Source organism: Pipistrellus kuhlii, unplaced genomic scaffold (assembly GCF_014108245.1).
Source record: "Pipistrellus kuhlii isolate mPipKuh1 unplaced genomic scaffold, mPipKuh1.p scaffold_m20_p_4, whole genome shotgun sequence".
Lineage (NCBI taxonomy): Eukaryota > Metazoa > Chordata > Mammalia > Chiroptera > Vespertilionidae > Pipistrellus > Pipistrellus kuhlii.
In genome coordinates this window covers 82953374-82976909 of record NW_023425540.1, presented here as the reverse complement: position 1 = coordinate 82976909, position 23536 = coordinate 82953374, and the positions used below count along the sequence as shown (strand labels likewise).

Sequence of the window (23536 nt, the reverse complement as noted above, 5' to 3'; positions counted from 1 at the left end):
TGGACCCCAGATACGACAGCACTAAATCCCAGTTCTAGGCCAGACCCTGGGGACCCAGGCTCAAACAGAGGGAGCCTGGGCTGTTAGGCGGAATCTCAGGGGAGTGGCGAAAGGCAGTCCTGGAGGCGCGTATATTGCACCCAGAGGATGGACCATTGATTGCTGCTAGATTGCCCTAGTGGAAAGGAGACAAAAGCTCCGAACTGTGCTGAGCCCCAGTTCTGACTGCACTGAACCCCAGTTCCGAGCGCATTGGGGGAGAGCCTAGACTGTTTGGTAGCGTGCAAAACTCGAGAGCACCTTACTCTCAGAGGTGCTTGCAACGAGTGCTGAAGGACCCTGAGGAATACTGAGACTCAGGAGCCTCATAGGGCATGGCTGACAGAAGCCAAGGCTGTAGGCTCCACCCTGAAACTCCGCCCCATCCAAGCTGAACACAGAGACTTTTAAGGCTACCAACTCAGGGAAGCTGTGGAAATGCCGAGACAAGGAAACAGATCACAAACAAAAGAAATGGAGGACAAAAAGCGACTGGATATAGAGTTCAAAACCACGCTTCTAAGGTTTTTCAAGAATTTCCTAGGTAAAATAAATGAGACCTATGAGGATATGAAAAGGGATCAACTAGAAATAATAAGGGATCAACAAGAAATAAAGAATACAATGTCTAAAATAAAAAATATTATACAGAGTCCTAAAAACAGAATGGAAGATCGCAAGAATCAAGTAAAAGATTTGGAACACAAAGACCCAGAGTACTCTCCTCCACAGAAGCAAGAAGACAAGAGAATCCAGAAAGTTGAAGATAATGTAAGAAACCTCTGGGACAACTTCAAGCGAACCAACATCAGAATTATGGGGGTCCCAGAAGAAGAGAGAGAGCAAGATACCGAAAACATACTGAAAGAAATAGTGACAGGAAACCTTCCTTTTTCACTCTACTTCCTTTTGTCCTCGAAGTTCCCACCCGCTAGAGCCTGAGTGTTTATCCCCACCCCTCAAGTCATGTGTTGAAAATTAATCCCCCATGTGATGGTAATGGGAGGTGGGGGCCTTTGGTAGGTCAGGAGGGTGGAGCCGTGATGAACTGGATTAATAACCTTATAAAAGAGGCTCCAGAGAGATCTCTGCCCCTTCTGTCCTGGGAGGTTATAGTGAAAAGATGGCTATTCAGTGGGCTCTCACCATACACTAAATCTGCTGGTACCTTGACTTTGGACTTGCAGGCTCCAGAACTATGAGAGATAACTTTCTGTTATTTCTAAACCACCCAGTCTGAACAGACTAAGATATCTCCCCTTTAAAAAAAGGATTCTTATTTTAAAAATAATCCTTATTATTAAAAAATAATTATTCAGCTGAAATCGGTTTGGCTTAGTGGCAGAGCGTTGGTCTGCAGACTGAAAGGCCTCAGATTCGATTCCAGTCAAGGGCATGTACATTGGTTGCAGGCACATCCCTGTTAGGGGGTGTGCAAGAGGCAGCTGGTCGATGTTTCTCTCTCAACGATGTTTCTAGCTCTCTATCACTCTCTCCTCCTCTCTGTAAAAAATCAATAAAATATATTTAAAAAAATAATAATTATTCAGTCCTGGTCAGGCAACTCAGTTGGTTAGAGTGTTGTCCTGATATGCCAAGGTTTCAGGTTCCAATGAATGCCTAAATACCCTGTTTCCCCAAAAATAAGACAGTGTCTTATATTAATTTTTGCTCCCAAAGATGCACTAGGCCTTATTTTCAGGGGATGTCTTATTTTTCCATGAAGAAGAATATGGTACACATTTATTGTTAAATGAAAATAAAGGACATTTATTACCTGTATACGGTACGGTAGGACTGTAGTTGTCAACACAAACCAGACAAACTGTGAATCCTAAAGTATCAAGAATTTACTCATTTATTCAATGACAATCATGCCATCATCTTCTATCTAGAACATCATTATAACAATCCAATTCCTGAATTTCCTGGTGAAATTCTTGGGACTCCATTTCTTTCAGAATCAGTGGACCAAATCTCTCATGTTTAGCCTAGGTGGGGGCATTATTTTGGGGGGATGCTTTATATTTCATTCAGAAGGAAACCTGTAAGTAGGTCTTATTTTTGGAGGATGTCTTATTTTCGGGAAACACGGTAAGTGGAACAACAATGTGGTGTTTCTCTAAAACAGCGTTTTTCAACCGCTGTTCCGTGGCACACTAGTGTGTCGCGAGATGTTGCCTGGTGTGCCGTAGGTGCAGACAAGACAAGAATTTTATAATTTTTCACTATTTTGTTTACTTAATATTTCATAATAAAGTAATTATAAAATACTTTCTTTGTGTTTATTTGATTCCTATTCAAGAGAATTACTTTATATATAGTCAATATAGGCACAGAGTTAAATTTTTTAACATTTTCTAATGGTGGTGTGCCTTGTGATTTTTTTCATGAAACAAGAGTGCCTTTGCCCAAAAAAGGTTGAAAATCACTGCTCTAAAAAAAAATCAATTAAAAATTTTTAAAAAAAGTATACAAATAGTACCAAAGATTTTTTAATGCAATCTTTTCCCTGTGCTGCTTCCTATCTCTTGCCAGAAGCAATTACTATCAGTGTGTTGTGTATATTTCCAGATGTAGCTAGCCTATGTCTGTCTCTATATACAAACCCAGTTATTTTATTTGTAAACACAGAAGAGCAGATTATACATACTGTTCAGTACCTTTCATTTTCTGCTCAGTACTGTGTCACTCATATCAACACACATCTGTCTCACCCTCACCTCTGTGGCTTAATGATTAGAGTGTTGACCTGTGGACTGAAGAGTCCTGGGTTCAATTTAGGTCAAGGGCATCTACCTGGGCTGCAGGTTCATTCCCCGGTCCCTGTTGGGGTGGGTAAGGGAGGCAACCAATTGATGTCTCTTTCACGTTGAAGTTTCTCTCTCTCTCTCTTTCTCTCTCTCTCTCCCTCTCTCTCCACTTCCCTTTCTCCCTTCCACTCTCTAAAAAATCAATGGGAAAAATATCCTCAGGTGATGATTAATAAAAACAAACGAAAAACCAAAACACTCCTGTCTCATTCTTTTTGATGGCTGTGTAGTATTCCACTTTGAGGCTCCCATTGACGGGCAGGCTTTTGAAAATACAAATGATACTGCAGTGAACACCCTTGTACCTGGTACATGTTACTTCAGGCACCTAAGTAAGCACATCTGTCTCATCTGTCTTACTTAGTATTACATATGTCTCTCTCTCTCTCTCTCTCTCTCTCTCTCTTTATTGTTTAAAGTATTACATATGTCTCCTTTTTACCTGATTGACCACCTCCTCCTCCCCCAACAGTGCTTTCTTTTCCAAGAGTTATTAAAGCTTTGTTCTTCCAGTTTCCACCAGACTTCCCAGGCATTGCCCACATTGACTGCCTCCTCTTGTTTGTTTTTTTGTTAATTCTCACCCAAGCATATTTTTCCATTGATTTTTAGGGAGAGTGAAAGAGAGAGGGAAAGACAGAGAGAAACATCAATGTGAGAGAAACACATTGATTGGTTGCTTCCTGAATGAACCCTGACCAGGGCCTGGGCTGGGAAGGAACCTGCAACCTAGATACATGCCCTTGACCAGAAGCGAACCCGGGACCCTTTGGTCTGAAGGCTGATGCTCTATCTACTGAGCCAAATCGGCTAGGGTGACTGCCTCCTCTCTCTCTGCTTTCTAAATATCTACAATATGGTTTCTATATGCTGACACCCCCAAAGGCTACCAACGACCTTAGTGTTTCACCTCTGACTTTTCTATAGACTTTGACCCTCACTACTCATCCTGACCTGAAACTCCCTTTCTGCCTGGCTGTTTTGGCGAGACAATCTTTGTCCTCCTCTCCCTCTAATTATGCTTTTCCTGTGAGCCTTTACCTGCTTTCCAAAAGTCCATTTTCACTGGGGGACCTGCTGGGCCAGCCCTTTCAGCTCCTGGCTATCCCACACAGGCTTCCGCCTGGACCCCAGAGGAATGGGAGGTTTTAATCAATGCCCACGTCCAAACTCTCTTCAAGGCTCAAGTCCTTCATTTAAAAAAAAAAAAGTAAAAAAAAAAAAAAAAAAAAAAAGTGCTATCCCGGCCAGTGTGGCTCAATGGTTGAGCGTCGTCCCATGAACTAGGAGGCCTTGGTTAGATTCCCAGTCAGGGCACATGCCTGATCCCCAGTAGTGGGCATGCAGGAGGCAGCGATCAATGATGTTTCTCTCTATCCCTCTCTCTTCCTCTCTCTCTAAAAATCAAGAAAGAAATTTAAAAATACTCTAAACATATCTTTCTCTTCAACTCACAGGCCAGTTTAGCTTTTTCCTGAGAGTTCCCTCTTTCGGTCAGAATTCTGGAATTCTACCTAGGTTCACAACCTGGTAGGCATGCTTGTTACCCCTTTCCCTCTTTCACATTCCATCAGTTCCAACTACTGTGTTGGGGTTCCATGTGTGAATTTCGATCTCCTCTGTGAGGGGCACAGGCTTTGTCTTACCCAGCTCCCTGGGGCCTGCCACACAGCTCCGCTCATAAACAGATGCACCGTAACATGGTTATAGAACCTTCTGCCTGGTGCCTCAGGCTTATCTATGTCTTGCAACTGTCACCTGGTTGAGACCTTGTCACTATTAATAAGCAGTTTCTGTTTCAGGTACGACTTGCCCTTGATATTGACGTGCCATCTCGTACCCCACCCAAGCCTCAAACTACGAAAGGGGAATGAGAATTGGTATTCAAATCCTTGGCCACAGTACAGAAAAGCATCCCCTATAAGCCCAGAGCCATCGAGGTGAACTTCTTTTATTTCCTCGAAGTTGTTGGACATTGTAGCTGCTCTCCTTCCACTGGCTGGGGAATTCTCGAAGAGAATCTACTTGTCTTTCCATGCGGTTCTCTTTGTGGTTTTTTTGTTTCTTTTTGTGATCAAGTTCCAGATGGCTCAGCAGTGCCTCCAAAATGAATATTTTGACAGATTGCTGAATGCTTGCAAATCGTGTCACCTTCGGTGTTCTAATACCCCTCCTCTCATATGTCAGCGTTTCTGCAATACAAGTAAGTACTACTGCTTGAACAATTATTCGTTGGTGTGCAGTATTCTTTCTATACTGAGTGCTTATTCAAAGAATAAACATTACAGGGAAGGGGGTGAAATATTGTGAATCCAAAAGGAGAAAGGTAATGAGGCCGTTATTTAAATGCCAACAGGAATGATTATTCAGAGCTGAACTAAATTTTATTCAGCACTGTTAGCAACCCTGTATTTTATCAACTCTTCTAATTAAGTGTTATTTAGAATTGGAAAGTCAATGCTGATGAATGAGGGGGAATTGGGTAGCAAATAATCTTTACTTGATGTTACCAGTTCATTCTCTCTCTCTGACATTGCTTTTAACTCAGTGAAAGGAACAAATACCACTCTCTGGACCTGTTTGGGCCTGAGCTTGCTGTTGTCTTTGACAATTTTCGTGCTGATGATCTTGCTAAGGAAGATGAGCTCTGAACCTTCAAAGGACGAATTTAGAAGCACAGGTTAGTCTGGTGGCCAATCTTAGAAATCTGTTTCTCAGAGGTGGCTTTTTCGAGTTTCAGTTCCTCTTTCTTTTTTTACATTGAAGATTTTATTAGGTTGGAGCCCTTTTGAGTGTGTCAGAGGACAGATATGTCAAATGCACTTCTTGGTTGAAGGGAGCTGTCTTCTCTCCTTGTTTACACCTTCTTTGCAGGTGTCCTATAGTGTCAGTCTTCTCCTGCATTCTTCCCTTGAAAATCACTCTTTTGAATTACCATTTTTAAAAAACAGTATATTTTATTGGTTTTAGAGAGGAAGGGAGAGGGAGAGAGAGTTAGAAACATCAATGATGAGATAGAATCATTGCTTGGCTGCCTCCTGCATGCCCCCCACTGGGGATTGAGCCCGCATCCCAGGCATGTGCCCTTGGCTAGAATCGAACTTGGAGCCTTTCAGTCCACAGGCCAACACTATCCATTGAGCCAAACCATCTTTTTGATCAAAATTCACACATTGACTAAATGTTACTGCTAGCCAGGTCTGCTACTACCGTATCAGGAAAGGTGTATTTGGCACGCTCCATGGCCACATGTTTAATATGTGCTATTTGCTTGGGTGAACATTTTACTGTTGAAAAATGTTGGAACTGAATAACCAGTTGCTCCTGGATTATGTAAGCAATCACCTCAAAGATTAGCATCTTTATAATCAGTAGAGAACCAGTCCCAGAGGACTGAATGTTCCGGAGAAGTGATTGTTCCTTACACCCTCAAGGTCTTAAGGGCTTCTTAAGATAAAACTACTTCTGCGGCACCTTTGCTGACAATCTGATTCTCAAACACTCTGCAGCCTCTGCCCTATTTCTTTCTGCATTTTTTGTGCATAATCTGCAAAGCATCCACCTTATTCACTCTCCTTGCATAAGGAGAGGTAAATGGTTGTCCTATATAATGTTACTCATTTTTATTTTTGTTTTGCTTGGAACTTGAGAAACAGGTGGGGAAGGACTTCTAAGTGTGGTGTTTTGGAAGATTGAGTTACACTGTGGAAGGTTGGGGAAATAGTAAAACATCTTCACAGGCATATGATGGGGGCATAATGGAGACTCCTTCCTTATGTGATCATGGAGAGTCATTACACTTTTTTATGTTTTTATTTTTATTTATTTATTTTTTAAAAATATATTTTATCGATTTTTTTACAGAGAAGAAGGGAGAGAGATAGAGAGTCAGAAACGTCTATGAGAGAGAAACACCGACCAGCTGCCTCTTGCACACCCCCTTCTGGGGATGTGCCCACAACCAACATACATGCCCCTGACCGGAATCGAACCCTGGACCCTTCAGTCCACAGACAGACACTCTACCACTGAGCCAAACCAGGTTCGGCTCATTACACTTTTTTAATCTGACACAAAATGTGAAAAGAGAAGCATCTTTACTTGGAATTCTAACGTGTTCCTATAGGCTGATTTTGGTGTGCTGTAACAGATGGTAATTTGTGTAAAATAAGATCAAGGCCAGTCTAGATTTGTATGCAAAATCACTTGATTTTTTAAAAATACTTTTATTTTTTTAATTCAAGAGCGAGAGCGCGAGAAAGAGACATTGATGTGAGAGAGAAATATCTATTGATTGCCTCCCGCACACTGGGAATTGAAACTGCCACCTCTTGGTGCACGGACAAGACTTCTACCAGCTGAGCCACATGGGCCAGGGCAATCCCTTGATTTTTAAATGTGGGTCAACATAAGCAAACACATAAAAACACTCTATGCCCCAAAGCATGTCTTTGAGCCTCTTGTGTCCAGTGGCCTGTTAGTTCCTGACTTCTAGAGTAGGACATAGTCATTTGTTTTGTAGGGAAAGATTTGTCTGGAACGGCTCTCCACCTGAGGTGTACTACTGGGACTGCCATGACCACACCTCCTGGGAAGTTTAGGTTAACTTTTCTGTTTCTGTGTAATCAGGATCACCTCTTCGGAACGAGGTGAATGCTGACCTGGGTGGTAAAGAAGATAGCAGGACCGGTGAGGAAATTCTTTCCAGAAGCCTGGAGTACACTGTAGAAGACTGTACCTGTGAAGACTGTGTCAAGAGCCAACCAAAGGTCGACTCTGACCATTTCTTTCCGCTCCCAGCAATGGAGGAAGGCGCAACCATCCTTGTCACCACAAAAACGAACGACTACTGCAGTGGCCTGCTAGCTATTGAGAGTCTCACAAGGATGGAGAAATCCATTTCCACCAGATAATTAACCATTTTGAGCGATGCAGAGCTACTTTGAGAATCTTTTGTCAGAGGAAAGGATGGTTTATCAGGCCTCTTTAGGATGGTTATGAGTGGCCCATAGAGCTTTCTGTCCTCTAATTCTAGAAAATCATTGTGTTAGATATATTTCTCTGTCTTACTGTTGGGAGCTTAACCGTGGAAACGTCATTGGTTTTGATGATTAAATTCTTGACTCACTGAAAAAAAAGGACTGCATTGTGTAGATCCCGTAGTGACACCTTTCTGCGGCTGGACCACTTCCCTCCTCTACAGGCACAGATGCACTTCAGAACAGACTGAATTTTTCTCTTTATGGTAAAGGCAAACAAGGTTATTTTGCGTACTTCTGTAGACAGGAGAAGCCTAGAGTCAGCTGTGCTAATTCAGTGTGCAATGACCTTGTGAATTTCCAGCCTACTGGAGGCCTCGGGCACTATTATAATCATATAAATATGGGTAGAATTACAAACGGTGATAGGTATACTTTTTAGACCCAAATGCAGGTAATGATGATTGCTAACACTTATATAGTTGCTAATGTGCAGGGACTGTTCTAAGTGCTTTACCTGTACTCACTCATTTAACTGCATACAACAAAGTACAAGTGGGTGGACCACCATCATCTCCATTTTACAGATTATGACAGAAACGAAGGGAGAGCAAAGTCACATAGCCATTAAATGGCAAAGCCATGATTGAAACCCAGACATCTTGATCTATTTTTTTTTCTTTTTCTTTCCACATCAACTTAGTTCCATGTCTGAGTTCCCCATCTGTTTGGGTTACAGTCTTAGTCATTATAGGGGGAGGATTTCTCTTTTGGGGTTGAGCAAAGATCTTGGGGCTGTGCACAGCTCTTTATGGAAAGGCTGCACTGTGATCATCGATTGATTTTGATCATTAAGATGCCCACTGACACCACAGCATAGATCTTCAAGGTCTTGGGGCTCTGTGGCTTTTGTGTCAGGCTTGGGATAGGGGGAACCTTGGCGGGATCTTTTTCCTATTTGGGACCCATCGTGGCTCCTTTTCAAGCCCTTGAGGGCCACAGGAGACAAACCGGTATAGTGGTTAAGGCTCTGGCTCTTAGAGCCTGACTGCCTGGGTTTGAATCCTGGCTCTGTTAGTAGGTGATAGACCTTGGGTGACTATAAGAAAGATACTTAACTACTGTATGTTACATAAACACACAACATTTCCCCCCCATAAAAGTATCTGGTTTATAATAAGCAATTTGGTTAGTCACACTGCTCTGATTTTTATTAGTTCCTTTGAGGTTGAGTCTCTCTGAGGGCAGGCACAAACTCCTTTACTATGATATTGCTCCTAATCCCCTCAAACCTGGTATAACCTCCTCAATGAATTTAGATTTTTCAAAAGTTGATGTTAGGCTTTTGATTCCTGGTCTTCCAGCACCAAGTTAAAGTCTGGGTTGAATGGGAGTTCCATTTTTAATTTTTTTGCATCTAGATAACATACCTTTGGAATGTCACTAGTAACTTGTACCTTCCCTTTTTCCAGACCCCTTGGGGCACAATCAATGCGCAAATCCCTTCATTGTTACTGTTATCCTTAATTGTTGACTTAACTATCCTATGCCCACCTATGTAAAAGAAGCATGTGTCTATTAGCTTACTTTTTTTCCAATCCCAGAGGTTTTCCTGCCTTGCTTTCTACCACATCCCAAATCTATCACCAAAGGATTTCATGTAACCCACTTACTCTCCTCCTTTGATGGTAATTTATAAAAATTAGTGAAAAACTGCGATTTTCTGGAGCATTAGCTCAATACATTGAGATTCTGCTTCCCAGCAGTTGTTGAAAGTTTGGTTCAACTAAACTCATAAAAATTCTCTACAGGTTTGAATGTTTCTTGTGCAAACACTACTTAAGAGTCAGGTTGAAAAGTTCAAACAGCTTACAATGGCTTGCAAGGTCCTACACCCAACTCTTTTATTTTTAAGCTTTATTGTTTAAAGTATTACATAAGACCCCCTTCCCCCCATCATCCCCACTGCCCCCAACCTCCACCCCAGGCCCTCACCTCCCCACTGTATGCATCCATGGATTATGCATATATGCATAGAAGGTCTTTGGATGATTACCTCCACCAACCCACCCAGCCCCACCTTCCCGATAGATCCCAGCTTCCACGTCTTTGGATCCACTCCCTTCATCAGCTTATTTTGTTAATTAGAGTCCATAGGAATGAAATCATGTGATACTTGTCTTTCTCTGACTGACTTATCTCACTTAGCATACTACTCTCCAGGTCCTTCCATGCTGTCTCAAAGGGTGAGACTCTTCTTTTTTACTGCTGCACAGTATTCCACGATATAAATGTACCACAGCTTTTTTATCCACGCATCTGCTGATGGGCACTTGGGCTGTTTCCAGATCTTAGTCTATTTTGTCAGAAATGAGTATTGATACTCCAGTTTTGATCTTTTTCCCAACCACCTCCACCCAACTCTTGACCTGACTACCCCTTACTCACTCACGCTCTCCCTCCAGCCAATCCCTCTCGGCAGGGCCTTTTGCACTTGTTCCTTTCCAGCAGATCTTCTCCGCTGTCTCCTTCGGTTTGGCTCAGTGAATACAGCGTCAGCCTGAGGACTGAAAGGTCCTGGGTTTCATTTGATCAAAGGTATGTACCTTGGTTGCAGGCACATTCCCAGTAGGGGGTGTGTAGGAGGCAGTTGATCGATGATGTTTCTCTCACATCGATGTTTCTAACTTTCTCTCTCTCTCTTTTCCTCTCTGTAAAAAAGCAATAAAATATATTAAAAAAAAATAAAGTCGTTTCCTTAGAGAGGCCCTCTGGGACGGCCCGTCTCCCCTGTCCCCATGCTTTGGCCCATTAGTCTTTCCCCTTCTCTGCTTCTAGCGCTGCCTGGCGTCTTTCCCTCTCGGGACTTCCTTGTTTACTGTCTGGCTTTCCGGCAGAGGTGTGAGCCCCAGAGGGCGGGGAGGGGTCCAGATCACCCGGCTGTACCCCAGCACGGACGGACCACCACGTGTTTCCGAGGAGGTTCCAGTCTGCCCGTCCCGGCCCAACGCGTCCAGATCACCCCGCTGTACCCGACCATGGACAGACCACGTGTCTCCGAGGAGGTTCCAGTCTGCCGGCCCCGCGCCGGCGCCGGTGTTTACGTTCCGGGTCGGGGGGCGGGGCCACAGCGCCGACACTCCACTTCCGGGGCGGGGCGGGAGGACGGGCCGGCGGGCGGGGCGGGGCGCGCAGTGGCCCGGCCTGTCGGAGCTCGGCGGCGGCAGTAGCGGCGAGGCGCTTCCACCGGCCCGGGGAGCGGCACCATGAGCGGTGAGTGGCGGCTCCGCCGCTGTCACCCGCCCCGCCCGCCCCGGCTTCCGCCGCCTCAGCTGCACACTCCGGCCCCTGGTCCCCACGTCCCGCTCCCGGACCCCTGTCCCAGCGGTCCCAGAACACTGTCACCAGCCCAGTTCTTGTCCTGATCACCTGCAGTTCTCGGGCGTCCCGAGCCCAGGCACTCCTAGTCCCCTGCCTCCTGTCCATCTCTGGGAACAAGCCCTTCGACACCTGTATTCCAACCCGCCAGCCCTTCCCAGCCCCCCGACCCCTTGCCCAGTTACCAGACCCCCCGGTTCTCAGACCTCCCGTGTCTCAGTCCCAACTAACTCGTAGACTTCCTGAGTCCCGGTTCCAATTCAGGCTCCCCCTGCTCCTCGGTCATCCGCGTCCTCAGGCCCTCGGTGTCCAGTCACTGCTGTCTCCACACAGGCTGAGCGTCCTCTCCGAACACTTAGTTTGCTGACCCCTGAACCCCGTGTCCCCGTAGCTCCGATCCGGAGAGGACTAGTAATTCTCCAGCCTCTTTGTTTTCCCGGCTCCTCTTATTCCTCTGCCCCCAGTCTTTGCTGTTCCAGCCACCGCTGTTCCCAGTTACTTTGTATCCCACTTTGGTCCTTGTTTTTTTTTTTTTTTTTTTTTTTTGTACTCCAGCCCCATCATTTTCTTAGATCATTTGAGATCTCCCTTGTCCTGTCCTGCAAACCTTCCCTTGTGCAATGTTGAGCCCATCTGGGGACCATTGCTTGCCCTGCCCAGTCCACCCCTCTCCCTCCCACAAGGGAAGGAGGCTGGTTTTGGTGGGGAGCTTGCGAGGGGGAGGGAGTTTCCTGGGAGGTAGTCCTCAGTGTTTCTGAAGTTTAGTCCTGAGACGTGGCCAGGGATCCTCAGTCGTTTCTCCTGTTGGTGTTTTGGTGCTAAGTCATTCCTGGGTGTTGCTTGTGGAGATGGGAGTGGCTCGGGGAAGCCTCTCAGCTCACCCTAACTGGGATCTGGATTCACTTAGGAGGACTCTGTTTTCTCTTTACTGAAAAGTCCAGCCCTTAGCCCTAGCCCCTTCACCCAAGCATTTTCTGGAGGTCAGGAGTGGGCAAGGCTAAGGCAATCTCTCTTTTCATCTGTAACTTTTAAATGATCTCTGTGGAATGTTTTTCAAGTAATGAGCTTTTGTTTTTGTTAAAGAGTAAGATTTGTGAAATTGATGGTCCTAACGAGGGGGGGGGGAGGGGAGAGGATTTCCCTGGGAGACAGCCCATCTTCTGTTTCCAGATTGAATGAATTTTAATTAAACTTTCTGCTCCTTGGACATGAGTAATACCACAACACAGATGAGCTGGTTTCCACCCAGGAGGTAATCTAGTCTGGTGTAAGTGCAGGCCCTGGAACTAAACAGCCGGGGCTCAAATCCTGGTGCTGCCACATAAAGCTGTATGATTTAAGAGTAAGTTGCTTGATCATTCTGCAAGTCCTAGCAAAATGGGGATAAATAATGGTTCCTGTCTCTAGGCTTGTTGCAGTGACCAGATAACATTACTCAGGTGAAGTGAGTGGTACTTTGCCCCTCCTTGGTATGTACGTAGTCAGGAAATTAGCGCTATTATTGTTTCCATAAGGACATGGGGCTCAGGTGGGGTTGCTTTGGCCCTAAAAAAATCTCTTTCTATTATTGTGACCAAGGAGGCTCCAAGGCTCACAGTTCTGCCTTCCTCAGAGGAGTAAGTGAAATTGACAAGCCAGGGGGAAATGAATCAATGTATCTTTTAAGGAGCAACTTAATATCAAAGATGAGTTTTAAAATGTAATTAAAAAATAATTAGGTCTAAGGCAAAAAAAAGGAAGCCAATAAATGTGTTTTTTGTTTTGTTTTTGTTTTTGAAGGAAAAAGCATTAAGAATGAAAGCCTTCTTTTGGAAAGATTGTAATTGAGGCAGAAAAAGTGGTTGCTGAGGATGGCGGGGGAAGTCCAAGGTATTTTTCAATCGTTTCTTTTTTTGAAAGTAAAACTCTTTATTTCCTCAATTTGTAAATAATACACATACATGTTTCCATTAATCATTTCTTGAGAATACAATTGAAATAGGGTTTTCCCACCGTTGAGATTGATATACAACAAAATAACATGACATGGAAATATTTTCTTTCTTCTGTTCTTTTTATTAACAGAAAATTTCAAACATCAGGGAAGTGGGGAGAATAGTTGAATGAGCAATTATCAACTTATGACCACTTTACCTATTTACTTTCTACCTCTCTCCCCAGTTTATTTTGAAGCAAATCCTAGAAGTTGTATTGTATCACCAGTAAAAATTTTAATATGTATTTCTAAAATATAAGTACTCTATCTTAGCTGGTTTGGTTCAGTAGAGCATCGGCCTGCAGACTGAAGGGTCCCAGGTTGATTCCTGCCAAGGGCACATGCCCAAGTCTTGGGCTTGATCCCCAATAGGGGTGTGCAGGAGGCAGCTGATCAGTGATTCTCTCTCATGATTGATGTTTCTGTTTCTCTCTCTCCCTCTCTCTTCTTCTTTGTCTGAAATCAATAAAAAATATATTTTAAAAAATATAAAAAAATACAGGCACTTCTTTAAAAACACAATTTCATTTCCATAACTATAAGAAATTAGTAATAATTCATTAATATCAGAGATTCAATGTTCAAATTTCCATACTTGCTTTATAATTCTACTTTATAGTGTATTTTTTAAAATCCAGGATCTAAATAAAGTTTACACAATGCAAATTGGTTTGTCTTTTAGGTCTCTCTCTAATTCTTAAGTTTGTTATTTTTTTAGTGTTCAATATATATACAGAGTTCTGCAAACATCATCATAATCAATTTTAGAACATTTTCATTACTCCCAAAGAAACCCTGTACCCATTAGCAGCTATTCCTCATTCTCCCTCCCTTAAGCCCCAGGCAATCACTAATCTATTTTTTTTCTCTCTCTCTGGATTTCTTATTCTGGATATTTCATATAAATTAATCATACTGTGGCCTTTATGTCCAGCTGTTTGCATGAAGTATGCTTTCAAGGCTCAAAATGTAGCATATTATCTGTACTTCATTTTTTTTATGGCTGAATAATATTCCATTATATGGATATGACACTTTTTTTGTGTGTGCATTAAAAGGAGAGACTATTCAGGTGAATAGTCTGCAAACCAGAGAAGTGCAGCCATGGGCAGAAACTGAAAGTGCATTCCACTGAGACAAAGGGGAGGCCCCTTATATAAAATGCCCACAATGGTCACTGATTGGTCCATTTTTATGCAAATGAGGAATCCAAATTTGCAGTTTAATTGGTTCAAATAGTACTGTCCAGTAAGTTGGAATTGCACATTCTGGTTGATTGTTACGGATCTACTGATTGGTCAGTAAAGGTGCAAATGAGGCTCTAATTGTGCAGCTCTAATTGGATGGGGCAGGTCTCTGGCCCAGTGGCCAACGTACATCCCAGGAACTCCTTTTAAGTCCAACTCTGCTGGCAGAAACACAGTTCAGGAGGCTGGCCCCTCAGTCTGTGACTTTTCCTTGAGATGCAAGACACATGTATGGCCTCTATCAGCAATGGCTACTAGACTCTGGTGAAGAATTTGGACCCAATTAATTGCTAGGAAGTCCTTTTTTGCAGGTATGTTCCTTCTTGGGGTCAACAGTTGTAATACAAATAGTGAATATTTATTGAGTGCTTAGTCTGTCATGCACTAAAGCTTCATCTGGATTACATTTTTAAATCCTTTCAAAAACATTATGAGGTAGTTATACTGTAATCCATCGTTTACAAATGATAAAACTGGATCACGGGAAGGTGAATAACGTGCCAAAGTGTACACACCCAGCATTTAAAAAGGAGTGTTGTGTAGGTGTCAGAGGGAAGCAGTAAGGTGGAGAAGATGTGCCATGCCAGCGCGGGTCACCTAGAACATCAGCAGTGCTCTTTTTGGACTTCAGGGCTTAAATCCAGATATGCACAGAGCTTTCAAAGCCTGTTGGCGATAGTGGCACAATTTATTACATTGTTAGGAAGGTTTAGATACAGGCGTCTTCAAACTACGGCCCGCAGGCCACATGCGGCCCGCAGAGGAGTCTGATCCGGCCCGCCAGGTTTTTTGGGCAGTGAGCGCAGCTGAGGTGTTACAGTAGGAATTAGTAGTTCATATAGTCCAGCCCTCCAGCTCTCTGAGGGACCGTGATCTGGCCCCCACTTTAAAAAGTTTGAGGACCCCTGGTAGAACCACCTGAAAGAGAATAAATAAGAGGATGGACTAGTAGTGAACAGGAAGAGGTAAACCAAAAGGAGATGCCCCAGTGGGGAGTGTGCAGGAGGCAGCTGATCGGTGTTACTCTCTCATCAGTGTTTCTAACTCTCTATCCCTCTCCCAATAAAATATATTAAAAAAGAAAAAAAAAAAAAAAAAACCAAAGGGAAAGCGGTAGCTTAAAAAACCTGTTAAGTTTCCTCTTAGGATGTGTTCACACCACAGGTCAGTAACTGTTCCAAAACGCCTTGAGCGGAGACCGGGAGAAAAGCATTTCCCAGTCTTCACCTGCTGCACAGGACTTGGCCAGCAAACTGGAAAACTTGCACATAGCAAGGATTGGATTAGCTTGACCACGCTGTGAATCTCCTGATGGCAGATGAGGTGATGGTGTGGATGAAAGCTTTTCCACTTACTGCACTGGGAGGCCGCTCCCCGGAGGGCTTTTCCGGTGCTCCACACGAAAGGAGTGAGGAGCACCAACTGGCTTCTCTCCCCTGTGGGTTCTCTGGTGCTGGATGAGGCTGGCACTCTGACTGAAGGCCTTCCCACACTCATTACCTTTATAGGGTCTTTCTCCAGTGTGAATTCTTTGATGCTGAATGAGTCCTGATCTCTGAGCGAAGCTCTTCCCATATTCATCACATTGGTGTTGTCTTTCTTCTATGGGGTTTCCCCAGGGCCCTTCAATCGGAGCCTTATGCTCACCAGCTTCTCCATGTTGGGCATCCTGGTGTGACACCTCCCAGGTGTCTCCATAAAATATCCTCCTATGTTGCTCAGGATTACTATCTCAGGACTATTTTCTTCGCACCACTCTCCTTCCTCAGTCCTGGTCAGTCTGTCTGTCTCTCCAATAGGGTAGGTAGGATCCCATGTGAGTAGGGGCTCCTCCAGGGATGGAAGACCCAAGGTGCCTCTCCTCTGGAGCCACTGTCTCTCTTTTAAATTAAATATATTTTTATTGATTTCACAGAGTAAGGGAGAGGGAGCGAGAGACTGAAACATCAGTGATGAGAGAGAATCATTGATTGGCTGCCTCCTGCACACCCCTACTGGGGATCGAGCCCGCAACCCAGGCATGTGCCCTGATGGGGAATCGAACTGGAGAATTGAACCGTGACCTCCTGGTTCATAGGTCAACACTCGACCATTGAGCCACCACGCTGGGTGCCAGTGGCTGTGTCTGCAGGCTGCAATTTCATGCTGCGGTTCATTGAGCTCTTTCTCCAGATCCCCCAGCAAAACCATCGCCTGCTCCCCACTCTGTGGGTGCTGCTCTTGCACCCAGGCCTTGGATATGCCACATTTTGCTTCTTCCTTTCTTAGTAGATGGACATTTGACTTGTTTGCACTCTGGCCATTATGAATAATACTGCAGTGAACACTCACATACAAGGTTTTGGCTGGGAATATGTTTTTATTTTTCTTGGGTGTACACATAAGAGTGGAACTACTGGGTCCATTTGAGGAACTGTCAGACTTTTCCAATGTGGCTGCACCGTTCTCCGTTCCCACCAGCACTGCATGAAGGTTCTGATTTCTGCAGTCTACCCTTCTAGTGGCTGTGAAGTGGTGTCTCTTTGTGGTTTTGATTTGCATTTCCCTAATGACTAATGGTGTTGAACACTGTTTCATGTGCTTATTGGTCACTTGTATATCTTCTTTGGAGAAATGTCTGTTGAGAGTCTTTGTCCATTAAAAAAAAATTATATATATATATATATATATATATATATATATATATATATATATATAAAATTTGATTTTTTACAGAGAGGAAGGGAGAGGGTTAGAGAGTTAGAAACATCCATGAGAGAGAATCATCGATCAGCTGCCACCTGCACACCTCCTACTGGGGATGTGCCTGCAACCAAGGTACATGCCCCTGACCGGAATTGAACCTGGGATCCTTCAGTCCACAGGCTGATGCTCTATCCCCTGAGCCAAACAGGTTTCGGCTCTTTGTCCATTTTTTAAGAGGTTGTTTTCCTTTCTGTTGAGGTATAAGAATTCTATTTAATTTGGTTATAGGTCCTTTATCAGATATGTTGTTTATAAACATTTTCTCCTTTTATGGGTTGTTTATTCCTTTTATGATGGTATCCTTTGAAGCACAGTCTTTTTTTTTTTTTTTTTTTTTTTTTTTTTTAAATTACGGATTCCCCTTTCATCTCTCTCTTTTCTTTTTCACCTCTTACAGTTTTTGTTGAAGGAAGCATTTTATCCTGTAAGGTTTCTTTGCAGGATTTTGCTGATTACATCCTTTTGGTGTCGTTTGCTATGTTTCTCAGTCTCTTGTATATCCTATAAATGGGCAATTAGCATCTGCTGTATTTTGAGTTGGAAATGTTTGAGTGGAGTTTGAGGTCAAATAGGTTCAAGGCCAAATACATTAAGTGCAAATAACCAGGAAGTGGAATGGCTCTAGGAAATGCATACATAAGATAAATGGGTATCATGAGGCAGAAACAAGATAACCATTAATAGGGGAGTGGATAAATGTATGTGGTATGATCGCATGATGAAAAACCTCAGAGACGTTAAAAGGAAAAAAATGGACTTTTACACATCATTAATATTAATGTTTTCTAAAAAAAATAGTGCAGAATTACACCTTTTAAAATATATACCTTGATGCACATCAATACATGCACAGAAAACTGTTTTTGGATTCATATATGTATGTGGAAATAAGCAAATTGTTAGGGTGATAGTGGCCATTATTTATTTATTTGTTTGTTTGTTTGTTTGTTTATTTATTTATTTTTTTCATAAAAAATAGTAGGGAAGAATACTTGATTACCAGCTTCTGCTAGCTAAGAAATTCTGATTTTCAGGTAATACCTTTGTTGTTATTGAGAAAGTAAACTTGTAGGGTCAAAAAGGCAAGGTTCTCAAGCATTGTTTTTTGTAAGACTTAATCTTTCAAGTTCTTGATGCTCTTTTCAAACAATAATTATTCTGTAAAGAATTCTTAAGTTAGAAACACACAGAAACCCCCAGTTCAAGGATGGGGAAAGCCAGACCCAGGGAAGTCAGGTGATTTGTGGAACAGACAAGCTGTAAGGGCTTGATACACTTTCGAGTTTGGGAATAGTGGGAATTTGCTGCTGTTCTTGCCGCATGTTTATGTACATTTTGGCAGCTTCTTCTTATTTTCTGGAATGTCCAAGGTCATGTTTCCTCTTTGGCTTTGACTGGGTCATCTCTAGCAGTGGCTTGTATTTGGAATAAAGAATAAGTGAGCCCTGGCTGGGTTGTTCAGTGGTTAGAGTGTGAACTGCAGGATTGAGGTTTTTATTCCAGGTCAAGTGCATGTACCTACCTCAGTTGCAGGCTCAGTCCCAGCCTGGGTCAGGACAAGTGTGGGGGGGCAGCCAATCAATTCCTCTCTTTCTCTTTTTTTTTTTTTTTTCTCTCTCTCTCTCCCTTTTTCCTTCTTCTCCTTCCCCACTCTTCCCTCCCTTCCACTCTCTAAAAATCAATGGAGTCGACCACTGCCCTGGCTGGTTTGGCTCAGCAGATAAAGTGTTGGCCTATGGAGTGAAGGGTCCCAGGTTTGATTCCGGTCAAGGGCTCAATCCCCAGTGGGGGGTGTGCAGGAGGCAGCCAATCAATGATTCTCTCTCACCATTGATGTTTCTATCTCTCTCCCTCTTCCTCTCTGAAATCAATAAAAATATATTTTAAAAAATAAAAATCAACGGAGAAATATCCTTGGGTGAGGATTAAAAAAAAAAAAAAGGGGAAAAAAAAGAAGCTGAAAATTGAGTGAACGGAAAAAGGAATATTAGTGGTTTTCATTCAAAGCAGAAAAAGTGATGGTAGCACACTTTCTTTTGTCCTTGTTGAAGGCAATGGGTTGATTTGGCAGTTAGTGAGAAATAAGAGCTCCACCACCAGCAGATATTTGACCATCTCCTTTGCGAGCAAGTGGCAATAGACATTTGACATTGACATTGACCCTATTGACATCACTCTCCTGCTTCCTGTTGCATGACTGTGCCTGGGTAACCGATAGAAATCAAGTTCTCAGAGCTCTTAAAATATGGAACTAAAATCTAAGACTTTATGGGCTTCCATGAATTCTGGCAATGTGGACATAATTCCAGATAAAGCGCCTTCCCTCCTGCCTGCCAGCATCTTGTCCATACGCATGCTCTGCATTCTCCACAGGTGATCGCGCCCCTGAGGGGTGTGCACATTTTATTGTTTTGTATAAATCACAGATAGGCAAGCAGTGTATAAACAGATGTAAAATATATCTGTGGCACTAATTTTTTTTTTTATTAACATAAAATAGAAACTAATTTTATTTCTCTGGGAGAAGCAGGTATCTGTAGCTGGGGCAGCGACTTTGGCGACAGAGACTGGTGGGAAGAGGGAACAGCGCAGGGGAAGAGCTGGGTCAGAGGAAGCTCTAGTATCCCTCCCGGGAAGCTACCCCTTTGGTCTCTTTCCAACCTGAGGCCGTGGGCCCTGGTCCCTGCCAGAGAATGACTGGCACCGATGCTCTCTTCTTGGGCCACTGCAGGCTATTTCCAGGCACAGGATCCTGAGAGCAGCCAAGTCCCAAAACACTGTCTACGGTGAGGCCACCGTTACCTCCTGTCCGACACCCCAGAACCCAGGGGCTCTCTGGACAAGGGCCCAGCCGCATGCTAGTCCACCTTTCAGGGTGGCCAACACATCCTCCCGCCCCAAGGCCTAGCCTGGCTTCCCCCTGGGCAGGACGTGGGGACACACTCCAGCGGCAGCCCCACCAGGGTGGATGCACCAGAGGCACGCCAGCCGCAGGCCTGCTGAGGCCACCCCCGTGCGAGCCTTCACATCAGCGTCTTGCACCTCGGCCCGGGGCCTGTGGGCTGAACCAAAGTCACTGGGATGGTGCTGGGTGAGGGAGGGACAGGCGAGGCGGGGCTCCCAGCCGCATGCTGTGTGGCATTAAAATTTCACTGAGGGGGTGATAAGAAAAAAAGTCTAAAAAGGACCCTAAGGGAGAAAGTAATAATTAAAAAAAAGGTTACAAAACACCTATATAGGTTGAAGTAATTTTATTTTTATCATATAAATTTGCACTTTATTTTTACCCATAGCATTTCTGGAAAAAACTTGAACATGTTGCTAAGTGGTCTCCATATTATTCACTTTTATGAATTACATAATCTATCATTAATCCATCATCTTGCATATAGCATAATTAAAAAAATACTTTTGTTTATTTCAGAGAGGAAAGGAGAGGGAGAGAGAGAGATAGAAACATCAATGATGAGAGAGAACCGTTGATCTGCTTCCTTTTGCACGCCCCAACTGGGGATCAAGCTCGCAACCCAGGCCTGTGCAATCCTGTCTGCGTGGTTATAGCGTCCACCCCACGCACTGAAAGGTTGTGGGTTCAATATTCCTGGTCAAGGGCACGTACTTGAGTTGCAGGTTCAATCCCCAGTCAAGTAGGGCTTTATGCAGGGGCAACCAATTGATGTGTGTCTTTCTCCCTCCCCTATCTCCCTCTCCTTCCCCTCCCCACCTCTCTCCCATCTTCCCCTTCCCCCCTTCCCCCTTCCTTTCCATTCTCTCTAAAAAGCAATGGGAAAAAATCCTTGGGTGAGGATTAACAACAAAAAGCTACCCATAAGAGTGAAGGCTCTAGTGGCAGCAGAGCCAGGCCAGAAATTCAGGATTCAACATTCAGGAGACATTTCTTTGATGACAGTTTAGTGTGTCTTCTGTCACTTAGCAAAGGGCTGTACTGTTGATGTCTGTTGAAACGAATTGAATGAACTGCCAAAAAGTGTTTTGTTGGAGTAATGGTTGTGTTAGCCAGGACTCTACAGTAGCATGTAGCAGAAGCTTATTTCAGGACTGCGGGGATTTAAAGTGTTTTATGATGACCCTGGCTAGGTGGCTTACTTGGTTGCAGCGTCATCCCATATACCAAAAGGTGGTGGGTTCGATCCTAGGTTGGAGTGTGTACAGGTGGCAACTGATCAATTTTTTTTTTCTTTCCCTTCCTCTCTCTCTAAAGTAAAAACATATGCTTGGGTGAGAATGAATGAATGAGTGAATAAATAAATAAATGAAGTGTCTTATAGTGGACACTGAACCAGATGGACTCAGGTGCTTAGAGAATCATCAGGACAACCTTTCTGCCCAGCTCACAGCTCTACTTTTTTCTCCGTTGGCTTCATATTCAGGCAGCCTCTCCTCTGTGGAGGCAAGATGACTACCAGCAGCTCTTGGGTCACATCCTACAATGTAATAACACCCAACAAAGAGTGGACCTCTTTCCCAATGGGCCCGGCACAGGTCCTAGGCTGATTTACCACAGTCTTGTTGGCCATGTGGTCATCCTGGACCCTACCACTGTGGCTCTGGTTAGCGAGGTCTAGATCTTATGCCCAGGCCATGGCTTAATGGTGCATCGGACTTGTTTTCTGGATAGATGGGGTGGGGAACGTTTGGGAAATCATTTGGTCTGGCCCTGCCAAGGTATTAAGAGGGAGTTAATTAAATGTTTGATCAAATGTAGCAGGGTAATTTTTAAGTTGATAATTTTGTATAGCCCATGAATGATGTAATAAATATCCAATTGGGACTGGCCAGCGTGGCTCAGTGGTTGAGTGTTGACCTATGTACCAGGGGGTCACGGTTCGATTCCTGATCAGGGCACATGCCTGGGTTTCGGGTTTGATCCCCAGTGTGGGCATGCAGGTGGCAGCTGATCAATTTTTTTCTTTTGTAATTGATGTTTCTATTTCTCCCTCTCCTTTCCTCTTTGAAATTGAAAAAGTAAAAACTAACTGAATAAATATTCAAATGGCCCTTGGAAGAAAAAAGGTTCCCCCCTCCTGGGATAGAGGATAAATTGAAGGGGGAGGGCTATAGTAATTTTGAATGGGGTAATCAGGGTAGACCTCACAGGAAAGGTGGTATCTGAACAAACCTGAGGGAGGGAGGAGTGATTCCTTTTTTTTTTTTTTTTTTTTTTTTTCCCTCCTGGGCAGCTAAAAGGGGTAAGAACTGCCTTTTACTGAGGTAGGAAAGGCTGGGAGAGGAGCAGGTATGGGTGTGGGGTGTAGCAGTGTGAAACCTCCAGAGGAGTGAGGACCCATTCCTTGGGCTTGATTTCTGCTTGCCCATCCAGGAGCCTTCTCTGACCATTGGGAAGCACCCTGCTGAGCCTGTGTTCCCAGCTTCCTGCAGGGGACCTTGCCCATTCCCATCTGATTTTTCCTTGCCTGCATCTGCATATCTTGGAATTTGCTCTTCCCCATCTTAAAAAAAAGCGAAGAAGCCCCAAAATGCCATTAAAGACTATTGTGAAAACAGAACATACATATGCATATGCCTTCCTTGCACATTAAATATTTATATTTTTAGGTATTCTACTTTTTAAAAGATTTTTTAAGAAACATTTTTGTTGATTTCAGAGAGAAAGAGAGAGGGAGAGAAAGCTAGAAACATCAATGATGAGAGGGAATCATTGATCAGCTGCCTCCTGCACATACTCCACTGGGGCTTGAGCCCATAACCCCACATGTGCCCTGACTGGGAATCGAACTATGACCTCCTGGCTCATAGGTTGACATTCAGCTACTGAGCCACACTGAAAATACTGTATTTGTTCAAAGCATATGCATTTTATATAATTGCATTGAGTCTACATTTAAATCAGTGTTTTCAGTGAGGAAAGTAGGTTTATAGTTGTTTATCTGGAAAAATATATAATACTAGAGGCTTGGTGCACAGATTTGTGCATTGGTGGGGTCCCTCAGCCTGGCCTGAGCTCTCTTGCAATTTGGGACCCTACCATGGCCAGGGAAGGACTGCAGGAGGGCTCCAGGGCATATCCTGCTCTCCTTGCCCAGTCCTGATCAGCCGGACCCCAGCAGCAAGATAACTACCAGTCGGAGCGTCTGCCCCTTGGTTGTCAGTGTATGTCATAGCGATTGGTTGGACAGTCAAATGGTTTGATGCTTATCGGTACATCAGGAATCTACATATATAAAGCCAAGCAATTGGAACACTGGAACGACCAGAATGACCAGAATGACCTGTCGCTATGACACGCACTGCGGCAGCCAACTACCGGATCGGAACCCCAAAACCTCCCACAGCCCCTCCCCCTGGCCGGCTGTCCTGATCAGCCCCACCCATCCAGAT

General features: G+C 43.9%; 2 protein-coding genes across 6 annotated transcripts in view; both read left to right on the top strand.

Moving 5' to 3' along the window:
- TNFRSF17 (TNF receptor superfamily member 17) overlaps positions 1-7990 on the top strand; it is a 112337-nt gene extending 104347 nt beyond the window's left edge. Inside the window, exons 3-5 of the mRNA XM_036411123.2 lie at positions 4655-5055; positions 5401-5532; positions 7482-7990. Of these exons, the coding sequence (XP_036267016.1) occupies positions 4938-5055; positions 5401-5532; positions 7482-7765 (534 nt within the window). The 5' untranslated portion in view covers positions 4655-4937 and the 3' untranslated portion in view covers positions 7766-7990. The remainder of the gene's footprint in view (positions 1-4654; positions 5056-5400; positions 5533-7481) is intronic.
- Positions 7991-10990: 3000 nt separating this feature from the next.
- The window catches only part of SNX29 (sorting nexin 29), a 413174-nt gene continuing 400628 nt past the window's right edge, over positions 10991-23536 (top strand). For 4 of the 5 annotated variants that reach the window (XM_036411105.2, XM_045571684.1, XM_036411103.2 and 1 more), the window contains exons 1-2: positions 10999-11104; positions 12989-13078. In XM_036411105.2, the coding sequence (XP_036266998.1) occupies positions 13060-13078 (19 nt within the window). In that variant the 5' untranslated portion in view covers positions 10999-11104; positions 12989-13059. Of the gene's footprint in view, positions 11105-12988; positions 13079-23536 lie in introns of all 5 variants that reach the window. The other variant, XM_036411104.2, reaches the window with a different exon arrangement.